Source organism: Cimex lectularius, unplaced genomic scaffold (genome assembly GCF_000648675.2).
Source record: "Cimex lectularius strain Harlan isolate CLEC.00 unplaced genomic scaffold, Clec_2.1 scaffold146, whole genome shotgun sequence".
NCBI lineage: Eukaryota > Metazoa > Arthropoda > Insecta > Hemiptera > Cimicidae > Cimex > Cimex lectularius.
In genome coordinates this window covers 475,574-489,944 of record NW_019392741.1, presented here as the reverse complement: position 1 = coordinate 489,944, position 14,371 = coordinate 475,574, and the positions used below count along the sequence as shown (strand labels likewise).

General features: G+C 32.5%; 1 protein-coding gene across 3 annotated transcripts in view; it reads left to right on the top strand.

Moving 5' to 3' along the window:
* Positions 1 to 14,371, top strand: part of LOC106669920 (trafficking kinesin-binding protein milt) — a 78,380-nt gene that overhangs the window by 9,249 nt on the left and 54,760 nt on the right. Inside the window, exon 2 of one of the 3 annotated variants that reach the window (XM_014399789.2) lies at positions 5,192 to 5,310. The exons of the other annotated variants lie outside the window; for them this stretch is intronic. Within the exon in view, the coding sequence (XP_014255275.1) occupies positions 5,286 to 5,310 (25 nt within the window). The 5' untranslated portion in view covers positions 5,192 to 5,285. The remainder of the gene's footprint in view (positions 1 to 5,191; positions 5,311 to 14,371) is intronic. 3 annotated transcript variants of the gene reach the window in all.

Here is a 14,371-nt window from a genome sequence, read left to right as displayed (position 1 = left end):
CAGAATCAAAGTACTAAAATATTTTTAAAAGATTATCGGCAGTGATTCGTTTCATATCCATAATATTATGTTGTCAAATGTAAGTGATTCAAGTCAGCCACCGTCTTTATGAACACTTCCAACCCATTCAGATTCAATAATAGTGATAATAAATCGTTTAATTGCCCGGTAGAACGTGGAGTAGTTATTAGACTATATCATTTAATAGAAGTAGGAAGCAACGTAGCGCATTATACGGGTCACATAATTTTGTTTTTAATGTTCATGTTCATTCGCCTTAATTGAATAAGTTCGCCATGACTTATTACAACCGTATTACACGGCCATGCGAATCATCTCGATTACGAAATAAATCTTCAAACTTCACGCTTATAAACTTGGATGTATTGGTCGTTAGTCTAGGTCAGCTGTTAATATGGTTTTACTTCCATTGATATGTAGTTCACGTTCGACCCAGAGTTTGCACGATGGCGTGCATTAGCGCGCTATTAGAATGATTAAAACTGTTACAAAAAAAATCTATTTTATGATTTGTTTCTAGGATTATTATTTTTAGCCACATTAAACTTATGACAAACATGACGCATCATCATAAAGAGAAAATTTATATGATACAGCTAGACCACTATTGAATTGTCTTGATTGGTATTTACAAAACAATGATTTCTCTGTTTCCTTTGATTGCTAGGTGCAAAACTATAAGTATTAATTTTTTGGAATATCGATCAGTCAAGCAAAAATTATATTAAAAAAATGTATATAAAAAAAGCGATTACAGTTTCTATTAAGGCTTGTTTTGTAATCAAGTGATTAAGAGATTACAATTAAGCCTGGATTATCCACACATGTTGTTAAGGTGCAATATAATTTAATAAACCGTAAGGGCATGCCGATGTTGACTTAAATTTATATGACAGTGAGATCACTTGGACCACTTTTTGATTAACCATGATTGAAGTGTATAAAGAATTCTAAAAGCAATGATTTCTCTGTTTCCTTTGAATGACAGGAATAAAACTAAATACTTGTTTTAATTGCGGATAGTTGGACATACTCAAAAATTAGAATGACAGTTGGTTTTATTACAGATTTTGCGTTCTATTAAGGCTTGTTTTATAGCAATCAAGCGATTAAAGGATTGTAATGTATCATTATATTGCCAAGGATTCTAGGATCATATTACTACTATTATTATTAATTACAAGTTCTGGACTTAAAAAAAATAGTCATTCACTAATCAAATCAGTGTTCAGATCAAAATGGATGTAATTTAAGAAAGTGGTTGGAATATTTTCTGTTTGTGCTTGTTCGTTAATTTAGTAATTTAAATATTAAAATTTTGCCCCACCTTCTAATGGGAGGCACGTGTGATGTATTATTTAATCAACCCCATTTCGCGTAATTAGGACTTTAAAATGTTTTTTAGTGCAATATTCCTTTCAGAAATAAAAATATCAATGAGATATGTTTTGTGCTTAAACAACAAGAAATAGCAGCAAATAAAGTCATCCTATTTGTAATTTTTATCTTTTTTTTTTTATAACAATAATCGTCGCCGGCGTCGACTGATAAAATTTTTCCAAGATTTCAGTACTGAAGGTTCTGAAGTCGGCGAGTCGGGGAAACTCTGTTTTGATGTCTTCAGCATCCGGCCGGAAATTGCGCGTTTCTAACATTGGAAATTTTACTTCGCCGAAGAATTGAACCATTTAAAATCCAAACTTTGTGAAACTTGAAAGTCAATTCTTCTCAACTCCATCGCGTTGGAAAAGTTAAATTGCCAAATTTTCTTGCAGTGACGCTAGTACATTTATAATCTTTTTTATAAACTTTTATGTACTACATCACTTTTATGGAGTACATGAATGAATTATACAATATTTTTACTGTTAGTGTGTTAAGCATTAACCTGCTAACTTAATTAACCGCTGTTTTTCCCTCTTTCGTTAAAAAAATCGTAATTGACCATTTTATTTCCCTTGCTTAAAAAAAAATCAATCTTGTTAGAATCCTTTAATAGGACACGCTCCGGTGAATATTATTTAGACCAACGAGTGTTTTTTCTCTATGCGTTTGTATGTAATTAATTACCTTCCTTATTAGTGTGTTATACAATGATCGCTGTTAAGTGTTGAGGACTTTCTAGTTTTTCACCAATAAATAACCACTCGGCTGTTTAAAATCGAATTTGGAAGAAAGAAAAAAAAATAATCTCACTAATTAACGCCTTTTAAGTCTGTTTTCCCACCCACCCAGTTTGGGGAAAGTAGCTTTTACACTGTCAATCGTATTGGGGGCAAGAATGGCGTAAATTTGCCATAAAAGCGTAATTAAAATTCATTAGACCTTAACGCCTTTTTCAGCCCTAAAACAAAATAAAAATCCAATATAATGGCTTTTTTAAGATGTTAAACCTCTATTTCATTCATAATAAACCGGAATGTATACGAATTTGTATTAACATAACATAAACTCGTTCATAAGCAGCAACGGATTCCAGTACATGTCTGTGTAATTCATATGAATGTAATTCCCTATGCTGTATAAAATATAAAAATAAAATACTTTGCTATTAATATTATTATTAAATATATACGACAAAGGAAGACACATATAATGAGTAGGTTGAATTTTAAACAAACTAAATACCCAAGAGGTACAAAGAACCTGCAAATTACCCAAAATGCTCCATTAAAACGAGATTTTAAGGCCAAAATTTTCAAGACAATTTTTTTTCCACGATGAAAACAGTTTTCAAACGTTTTACTGTCAATATTCAAATATTTACCCATCTAATAGGAAGTTGTTTAGAATTTCACTGACTCGAATTAGGTGCGATCATTTTGGTCCGCCCATCCTCGCTATGTTGATCTGTGGGACGCGTTTCGCCATTTCTCTGGATCAGACCATAACACAGCGAGGGTAGGAAGACTAAAACGGTCGGTAACGACCAAATTATAGGTTCATCACACCGCAGACCACACAGAGAAACCTGACAAATTAATAAACGTATATGCACCGCGTAAAAGAAATCTGAATAACCGTGTTTAATGGACTTTGTAATGGTTTAAAGACCATCATACTATCCACGCACTTTGTAGGAAAGAAAAAAAATATACTTAAAGCCAATGCTTTAAAATACTATAGCTTTTTCTAAATAGGAAGGTAGAAAATTTGTTTATAAGCTATAGCTTTAAAGAATATATCTATCTGCTAGGTTAGACGTTGTAAATAGATTTATTTATGAATAAGAGTATCTATTCTGTGTAGGAAGGAAATTGCAAATAGATTTATGACTAATAATTTAAATAGTATTGTACATTTATTTTGGAAATTGAAAAGAGGATAATGGTTTAAAGAATATATCTATTTAATATGTAGGACGTTGCAAAGCAATTGTGGTAACGGCACGGTTAAATTATGTGTAATTTTATCTACTACATTGGAAATTTCAAAGTAGGTTTAACGGCTTACAGAAAGTATCGTAAATGAAATTGTGTTATAAGAACCACGTAGGAAATTGAACTTGCAAATTGGTGTGTAAATGACCTCCCGTGCTAGTTCCCGGTCCCCCCGACTGAATTACTACAGGTTTTTACCCCAAAAATGTATCGTAATGTGTAATCTCTAGGTGCGAATTAGAATCCAGTCCCGACTCCTCAGAATTGATCACATCCATTTACTACGGAGGTGTTCGATACTGCGAAGAGATCAGGGGTAACGACCGGTTCACATGTCAATATTGACCTGATTTACGTTATTTTAACCAATAATAATGATCACAAAGATGATCGAATTAATCGTTTATAATTGGAAGTTACCACTTTAGGATAATTTGGCATAATAGCTTAAAGAGGATTTGAATTAATTTTCAGTGGAGGGGGTGTCACAAAAACAATCTCAAATTTGATTTGGACAAATGTAAATAAATTTGTCTTAATATTGAAATAATGAACTCGACTCATTCGCATATAAGTTAGATTTCTATGGATGAAGTGTACTCAGTCTGGCTTCTCTAAGTTTTCTTTCACGATAGCTTTAACTTTCATGTCCACCTCAACTCTATTTTTACTTGGTCTTAGCTTCATAAAAAGTCAGCGGACTTTAAGAAACATTATTTACATCAAGCACCTTAAGAAATGTAGTAATTTAGAATACAAGTGTACCTCTGGCGGATATACATTTTAAAAAAGAGTCCAGCAACTAGCCTCCAAATTCCTTGTTCAAATTATCTGCCCTATTCGGATTTAAACAATCTGACAGATTGAAAGCATGAAAAGCAGGAGGATTTTGACCTTCCTGACTCTCATGGAAAGTTTTAAAATTAAATTCATCCCGTAGGATTCCCCCCCCCATTGTATTCTCAATGTCTAGGTTATACCATTGTTGCACTACTTCTTTAGCTCTTAATTAGGAATATTTTCGCTCTCCTATGGGCCAATGTTTAAATTTATACGGTTGTAATGCTCGTCCTTTCTGCCTGCTTTAAGAAAAAGGTTCGGATCAGTTATAAATCGGGAGGTTTTAGTTTCTACTTTGTTTTAACTTTGGATTCCATTTGATGAGAAACTCCTTGAATAATTTTGTATTGTAGTTACCTGTGTAATATATCATGTATTATTATTTTCTTGACTTGTGTTTTGGGCTTTTCTCTCTAGAACTTTTAAATAAAATATATATTTCTTTGTAACCAAATTTTTTGTTTCTTTCTTTATTTTCTGAAATAAATAACCTCTAAATGAAAGAATCCACTTTAACATATGCTAAAATTAAAAAAGGGATATTTTTAAATAGATTTTGTTGATATGTAATTGATTGTTTTTTGGCCTTTATTTTGTTTTGGTTCATTTTTTTTAACCATAAATTGATTAGTAACAATAACATTTACTTGTTAATAATAGAACAACCCTTTTGGTCACTATTAATTTAAATTTGATTGATAAACCGTCTTTTATATTAAAACTAGACTAATTTTCGTGATAGAAAGTTTTCAAGCGCAATAGCATTTATTAGAGATAAATTTTCAAGTATTCGTTAATAGGCCAAAGAGCTCAAAATTAGACAATAGTATACTAATTTACCAAGGACGACGAGGTGTTATTCTCTGGAGGGACTTTTCGTCCCTGCCGGAGAGTTTTAGTATGCCTTGTCGAGGGTGGCGATGTGTAAAAGGTTTTTGATAATCGTGTAGAGAGAGTTGTGATGGAGGGACCCTGGAGGGTGCAGGCGAGCTGTCCGACTGCTTCTTCCACGTGGCCAAGGTCGGACCTTCGAGCCGTCTCCGAATGCTCATTCCAAAACTCAATAAAGGTAAGAACTTGATTATATTAGGTTGGAAAGAACGATAACTCTTATAACAAAACTCTTTTGTTCGCAATAACTAATAGTCTCGCTTTAATCTGTTAAAATGGATTGGGTTTGTTAACAAATATGCATTTCTTACTTCTCAGAGGTTTTATCCCTCTACCTGTCAGCATTTGAAAAACCCCTCGCGTCCTAATATAACTGCTGGGTTGTAAGTAGGGTAAGGCAAGTCGCTGATTCATTTTCAATTTTACCAGAACTAGGAATTGGCAAGAACAGTATCGATGCCGAACCCATCGCAGTATTATTTTTATAAATCAAGGATTAGAGTTCAACGTTTTTCCACTTTTGGTGGACAGATAGACAGGTTCTCTTATCATTCTACAAAAAAAAAGTTTTGGCAAATAAGTACTGCTATTGATTTCAAACTTACAAATGCCCGACAGGGTTATAAGCAGAGCGAGGCAAGACGCTGACTCATTCCATTTGGGAGACTTCCGAGTGCTAGACGTAATAACGTTGTCGAAATTGGTTGCCTACTGACCATTCAATACTGACGACTGAAATTAAATCATTAAATACTGAACTGAATATCCTGACCATTACAATCTTGAATAAATTCCGCAGTCTGGCCACAGAAATGACTACTTAATCGAAGCTTATCTTGGTGGCTTGAAAAAGTCTTAAGCACTAATTTCTATTATTTTCGCTTTTGCTCATAAATCTTTGACAGTGCCTAACAAGACGTATTAAGTTTCCTTTGAACATTCATGGCTATTGACAATCACAGATCCCAAGTGAAATGTTAGTGTTACATTGATTTGTAAAGAATTAACGTAAAACAGAAAAAATATAAACAAATATAAGAAATATTTGGCTAATAATTTATTAGTTGTGCTTTCATACATAAGGATATTATAGTATTATCCGCCTGTTTTTCCCTTTTTTGCCATCTTTCAGAGAACTCAAAAGCCTTCTTTGGCAGAGAAATTTCGCTATTGAGTTTGTTTGGATTTTTGGTGAATGATTTGGGGCTTTAATTTTTGGTTCTTGATGCCACAAAGTGTGTCCCCACCGTCGTCATATGCTTTAATTTCTGGTCCGGATTGAGCTTTATTTCTTTTTAGTCAAGACGTGTTAGCTGCTCGGTCCACTGAGATTATATTTTTTCGTGCAACCATTCATGAGAGACAATAAGCGTTTTTCGTACAGGTTTCTTGCAAGCAAATCCGCTTGCGCGTAAGAAATGGTTCGTAGGACCAGAGAAGAACCGATGCACAAACGGTCCGCTCAGTTTCGTTCTGCCAGCTCATGCGGATCGATGTTAAACAAACACTTCTGTAATTCCCACGTTTACCAAATTGAATATTATTCCCATTTTAGTCCTTGCGAAAGGAATGGGGAAAGAATTTTATCTTTGAGGCAAAATTATCTTTATTTTTAATTTTTTTTTTTAAATTTATAAAGGCGATCAACCATAGGGTCATGTCCGCCTTGATAAATAATAATATTTATAAGGAAAATTAAATGTTATTAGTTGGACTATTAACTCGTAAAAATGTTCTCTTTGATTTTGAATTTGATATACTTAAGGTTCTTTGGCTGTTATTATAGTAAGAGCAGTCTATTAGGAGTTCTTCACAGTTTTCACACTTGGGTGGTTGGTCTCGTGACATCAAATAACTACGAGCAAGACGGGTATGGCCAATTCTTAGTCTTGTTAACACCGTTTCTTCAAATCTAGATTGTCTAATAGGTGATTTCCAAGGCCTAACACCACTATTTATTTCGTTTAGCTTGTTGTCCGTTACATTGTTCCACATTTGTTGCCAGAATAACCAAATTTTTGGTTTAATTTGGTTTTTAAAACGGTAAGATGAAAATTATTATTATGTGGAGTTTCTAAAACTCATTTATATAGATTGTTTTAAACATTTCACTTCACCAGTTATAAATGTGCGTCAAAAAATGCCCATGTCAGAAGGTATTTCTAGCATAAATTTGCAAGGGTTTAATAATAGTCGATCAAGATCAACTGGAAATTTCAGTTTGTTCTGCTTAATTTGGCAAACAAACTGACAATCTCTAAGCCAAAACAGTATTAACTCGAAGTTATATGACAGTAACGTTCTTGTTCGATATTGATTATGTCTTTTTTTTTCCAAAAAAGGCAAAATGATCGACCTGCGATTTTAAATGATCTAAAAAGGAGATCATACTTTCGCTTTGAATATTGTTTTCATTAGGTGAAACAAAATATTCCTGAAGATTTAGCATACAAAGAATCCTACGAAAGCACGGGCGTGACATTGGACGCGATATTTGTACAGTTTTCTCCCCTTTTTTTACTTTTAATTATGTTTGATTTTCTTGTTATAATCGTTATCACACCAGTAAACAACAGTGTTACCTAACAGGGATGGTTAGGGATTTTTCTAAAAAAACTTTCACTAGTGGTAATGAAAGCTTAGTCGTTGAAAATATTCCCAATTTGCTAATGCATATTAATTTTCTTAATATCATTCTGCTAGTACGGCATTAACATAATCATTGCCAGTAATTGAAAAAGTGAACAGTCAAATAGCACTACATAACGAAAAATGGTTAAGAGTACCTACATCTTGTTAAGTTATATATAATGAATTTCACTACTATCCATTCTCTTAAACATTCATATATTTGTAATAACCATTTTTTAATGTGACAAATGTATTATAGAAAAAAAGACTAAATGAAAAAATGTAACAATAGTATTTTTAAAATGCAAGAAAACAGTTCTTATCAATTCCCTCGACTTGAGTTCAACTTAATCTTGACAAAACAATCCGTGCTTATGTAAGTAAGGTCGAGGTACAAAAGAATATAAAATTCGTCAGTGTTGTTGCTTTTCGAAAATGTAGAAAGGGTCGGATCTGATTGTGAGATAATTTTAACAGTAGCACCGACCTTGTAGTCATTTACAGAGTAAACTAATTAGTTAATGAAAGCCGAAATTCACATTTATAAGTTGAACAGGTATCTTTAATATAACAGAGATATAGTTAAGAAGGGATGCTATATAACAAAGTCATTTGAGAGAAAATTATTAAATATAAATTGAATTACAGATTACTTTTTATAAAAAACAATAGTCTTAGTTTATGATGGATTAGCAATAGTAATATGGAGCATAATTGCTCACTTGCGTTGACGAAAACATTGGCCATATCTTGTATTTTATCATGTAGTTACGAATAATTATGACGATACTACGAGAAATTAGTTTATTTTGATCAATTCGAAAGAACGCATGACTCAATGGCTAAATGTTAATATTTCCATTACAATTAATTAGCCATTATTTTGTTTTTTTTTCTTGAAAGTATCAGCCTCTTTGAAAATTAAACTCAAATGTTTACCCATCGATTAGACTGCGGCTAGCAATTGTTCTGATAGATGATTTGTTTATTATAGTAATGTTGTAGATATGAATTATCAGAATTTCTGTGTATGAGTTCATCTATAATTTAATAAATTATATTTTTGTTTAACAATTAAGATAAATAATTACAGTACAAAAAATCGATTATCTCCTCTTCTGGCATTTGATTAGTAAAACTGGCTTTTAGTTTTTTAAGCAAAATCTGTACAGACATTTGTATACTTAGATCAATATAAAATGGTGATCAGACCGCATCTCACAAATTTCTGAATAATAAAATGATAATATTGAAGTATATAAGAAAAGGATAATTTTGTTTAAAATGGCCATATTTAATTCTTCTCACTCTCATATTCTCTCTCTCTCTCTCTCTTTCGTTTCTCGTTGAGTGTGAGATAGTCAAATTGACCTAACTCTGCGACATTTGTAAAAATAAATCGCTTATCAAATCTCTCTCTCTCTCTCTCTCTCTCTCTCTCTCTCTCTCTCTCCCTCTCCCTCTCTTCTCTCTCCCTCTCTCCTCTCTCTCCTCTCTCCTCTCTCTCTCTCTCTCTCTCTCTATCTATCTATCTTTCCATTTCTATCTCTGTCACTCACACACAGACACGGACACAAAACAGCAAATCTTCGCAGTATTGAGTAAAATCTGTGGTGGTTGCTTTGTAAAAACATTTTTGCTCATTATAGAATATTTTCTGCATCTAATATTTAATACATTTATTATCATGCCAAATTATTCTTTGTAACTTCTGATTAATATTAATTGAAGTTATTAATTCTACTGGATTTACACGTCGATTTAAACCATTTTATTTTAGGATTCTTTTTTTTTTAAATAGCATTCCGACTCTATTTGATATTAAATTTTTTCTTAAAGAATCAGGTCAAATTTAGAGTGGTGCAAAGCTATAAAAGGACGAGTTCCCGCGTAGCTCTTCGGGAAGTGTCCAATCGTTACTTTCCTCTGCAATCCTAATGAAAGATTGCCAAGTTTTGAGGGCTGAAGGTACCACTTTACTCTGACCAAAATGATCCCATTGTGTTTAGGCGTGACTTGTCACGGTAATGATCTTCCACATCGGCGGTCTGGCACGTACGTACTAATTGGAAATTTTCATTCTCTCGAACCGCAAGATTTTCAGCTGGATCAGCTGAGCGTATTGAATAACATCGATTGTCAAGAAGACACTTTAGAAATAGGCTATAGATAGACGGCGGAGAAAGGAGGAAACTTACTTAAGAACACTTATTAGATCTGTGAATTCAATTAACGTGGTAGCCCAGTGCAAAGTCTTTCATGTAATGTCCATTATTCAGGTTTACCCAAAGATACCAAACTTAACCAAGTTTGCGAAACTTTCATGGTTTAAATTATACAATTCCTTTTCTTTTTTTCTTTTTTTTGTGAACTCTTAATCTGTGATGAAAGTTAAACTGATTCCCAGTGTTGCATTAGAAAAAGGAATTTGTTCTTTCTCAATGCAAGTCCACCGTGGGACCATCAGATAAAAGATAGTCACGATTATCCTGGATGAATTGATTTTTTCTTCTGATTTTAAAGAAACGTCCTTAAACGAAACAGCTCCAATGATAGATGTTACGCTCCCATTCGGTCGGTAATCTTCTTTTTCGGGTTTAGATCGTCTCCCAGTTGTACCAAGTGGACATACTTTTTGAGCTAGTGGATATACGGTATTATAGAAAAAATATTATTTTTTTCACACGTTGGATTTACCATCCCAGGACAAACGAGAAAGTTCACGGTTCATGGATCACTCCATTCTATTTTTCCTTCCATTGATAGGATATGAGTGAACACTCTCATGCAATTTTTACTGTTGAGTTGTGGAACTTTTTGCGTAAGTCGCGAAGGATATTTCCCGTTATTTCGTGGTTTTTTTTTCGCCTGATAGAATTCATATCACTGCAGTGAAAACATGTTAGAACATTATTCTATTTCGGTGAAGTATAATAAACCAACGATAGTGAAATCATTGATTATCAACAAGTGTTGTATTTATCACTAATTTCTTTTGAGGTTTCGATGAATTCATGACCAACCAAAGCCACACGGACCACAGGTCCTCTTTGGGACTCAGTGAGGTAAGAACCACACACAGATGACAGATTTTCAAAATTTATTATCACAGCTTAAAACAACAGGACTTTTAGCTGATGAAAGATTAACTTGTATACATGAAAATAAGTGACCAAACTAGAAATATTGTGAATTCCATGCTTTTTAATAGTGAGTTTAATTGTCTGTGGGGTGAATTGTTAGTTGCCCTAGAGACAATATTTTTTTATTTATTTGATCAAGTTTTTAAATTATTAATATTGTTTGATAGTCGGAGGGAGGGAGAGAGAGAGTGTGTGTGTGTGTGAGAGAGAGAGAGAGAGAGAGAGAGAGAGAGAGAGGTCTGCCAAATGGCAGTTGGTTCATATCCCTGTTTCATGTTACGATGTTGCTACCATGTTCATCTTTTCTTTCATTTTGGCTAATTGTAATGTTTATATAACTATAAATACATTGGGAAAAACATACGGGATTATAAGATTATAGCTTTGATCCATATTTACAAATAGTTGTATTATCTATATTTTTGAACAAGAGAAAATCCAAAGGCAGGTTCAATCATTGAATCTTTTCCTTCCACCAACTTTTTATACAGATTTAACTGTTTAACTTTAGGTCGTTTAAAATGGAACAACGAAAAGAACGTTTTTACCATTTGGCATAAGAAATTAAATGGGAAACATCCTAGGCATGTCTTAAAGATCTTTTTTGTTATGTTATTATGGAACTTATGGTACATTTTCTGTGATGTGTTATAAGTTATAAATATTCATAGTAAATCTTGAAGTCTAATTTGATTTTTAAAATTTTCGCTTTTCCTAGTTCGTTTATAAACTACATACTCTCTTTTTCTGTTTCGGTTTCTACAGTACAGTAAACGTATTTATATCATTAAATGGGAGGAGAAGCGGTTCAGGAAAGGATATTTTAATTTAATAAAAAAAACATTAAGTCATTCATAACGATGAAAGCTGTTTCACGGCTCCATTGTTTCAGTCTATTTACCGCTGACATACGGGCTTGGGGGGTCTTTGACGAAAAATTATAGTTCAACGGAACTTTTCATTGTATGTTGAGGAGAAAGTGTTGACGATGTGTGATTTTGTCTCCACTTCACTCTCAATAAAAGGCTTCGTGTTTATAATGATATGCTATGTAAACAAACACTACAGGTAGGAAGAAGCCTTTATTGTTCCTGGCGCAATCCTTGTACAATAGGTTCTAATTATGGAACTTCATATTCACAATTTTTTTTTCTTTTTAAATAATGCACATTGTACGTGTTTTTTAATATATTATCAAGGTACCATAAGTCAAGTACAACAATTTATGCAAAATTGTACATCCTTGTTTAGTGCAATACAATAGTACACATGCATAGACACAACACAAAAAATATGGTCTGATTATGAAATATTTATATAAGAATTATGCACTTAACAAACATAATAACGTATTGTAAGTAACAATATGTAAATATAAAGCTGTGTTTTTTTAAAAATCCGACTAAAAAGCTATTTTCCCTCGTACCAGCTTCGTTTATGTCTAAATTGATTGTAATTTTTTATTTAGTCTCTAGGCATACGTGGTAGTTGAATTGACATGCTCCCTCCATCGTAACAGTGCTTTATAAACGTTCGTGGTTTTAACTAACAAAAATAGTAAACACTTGTTAATATTCAAAGAAAACAAAACATGTATGTACATAAACAAAACACACAAACATATAAACAACATATACACATTATTACATTTTCATTAAAATCTCAGTATAAATAACTTGCTTTATAGACAGACAGAAATATCTATGTATACACATAATTGTATAATCTTTACATTAACCCTGATGAGGCATTCGTAGATGTTTTAATTAATCTGATTTTTTATACAAAAGAGGAAAAGGTTCAAATTTGTTAAATTTGTGTTATTTCCAATTTAAAAAAAAAAAAAATCTAATTGACTCCCACTGTCATTATATCATTCTATAAACATACTCAACCTGATAGAATTAAAAAATTAATTTTGTGTTACGTTAAGTATTTAACAAAATACAAGTTTATTATCTTATTTTGTATGTTCATAAGAAACCTGTTAGGAATTGTTTTTCAATTGATGTTGATTCATTATTTAATATTGCCCAGCCAACAAACAAAAGACATGTAGAAGGCAATGAACGTTTTTTCCTCGATTAACTTCCATTAATTTTTAATTAAGTATTTAGACAAAAAAATATCATTTGCTATTTTTGTTCAATTGACGATTTTCTTTCTGGTCTAAATTCTAGTCTTGTATGTACGATGAATTGCATGATTATGAGTTTATGGCAATACTGATAATGTAGTAGGTGATGAGTTAGATATCTAGATAATCATAGGTACATGAAAATATTCCAATATTTAATTGCTGAATGCCCATGCTCAAGCACGCTTTTTTAAAAAGCATTTCGGTAATGTTTAGCCTTGCGAAAACGATTGTTTTTAATAGTAATTAACATCAGAAAGTTGAAAAAAATGATCATCTTTTTAGTTGATTATTACCATTCACGTTAATTGGAACGAATGGCCACGACTGAGAGCTCTAAAGAAATGAGAAACATTTTTTCGAGAATAGTGGAAAATAATTTCCCTTTCATTTCGAAATATATTAATTGGAATTGCACCAGAACGAATGAAAGCGGAAAGGAGTGTTAAACATTGAAAATAATGTAGTATTTGCATTATTATAAAGGGGCAAAGCAGAAGAAATGCCACATCTCATTAAATTTCGAAGAAATTTTTCATTTTAGTGCTTTGAACAGAAAGCTTACTTAAAACTATTAAATTTTCAAAATTCGTTTAAATTCACGACATCGAAAAAACAATTCTGTGAATATGGTGAAAGATGCATCAAGTTCTGACAAAGCGCAACAATTTTTTCCATGTCAACAACTGGAAAAACAATGCAGTGTTGTCATGTCAAACGCCTCTATTCATATTCACCGACTTTTACTTGACAGCTGAGTCTGTCAAATTGACTACTGACCTCGGCTATAATTGATTTAATTGACCGTTTCGCTCTAAGGAAGAAGTAAAATAATATTATGTAACATATTTTCATCCCGCAATATTCAATCTTCAGGTGAATTCCGCATTTTTAATCGGTCAAAACAGGCTTTCTTTCATTTCTTGAATATTTAAAATTCAGTATATCTCAATACAACAAATTGCGTGAATTTTTACCGCTTGAATAATAACTATATTACGACTTGTTACGTTGCGATGTTGAACATATACCCTATCCCTCTTCAGATCGCACTTCCTGTATATCTGCTTTTCTGATATGATTTATTATCATATTTGTTCAAGAAGTTCAGTTGTGAAATCCGCCTTTATAAGAAAAAAATTTCTGTCTTCACTCAACTTCCATCGTTTGATGAGATGGTTTTGGTGGCAAGTCACTACTTGTAACTTCGATTTTCTATCGTTTAAGTCCTTCTGAAATATGCTATTAAGAATGTTTAGAAAGATTCAGCTGTATTCTCAACTGTTATGCCATGAAGTAATGAAAAGTCTTGTGAACTTGTGAACCTG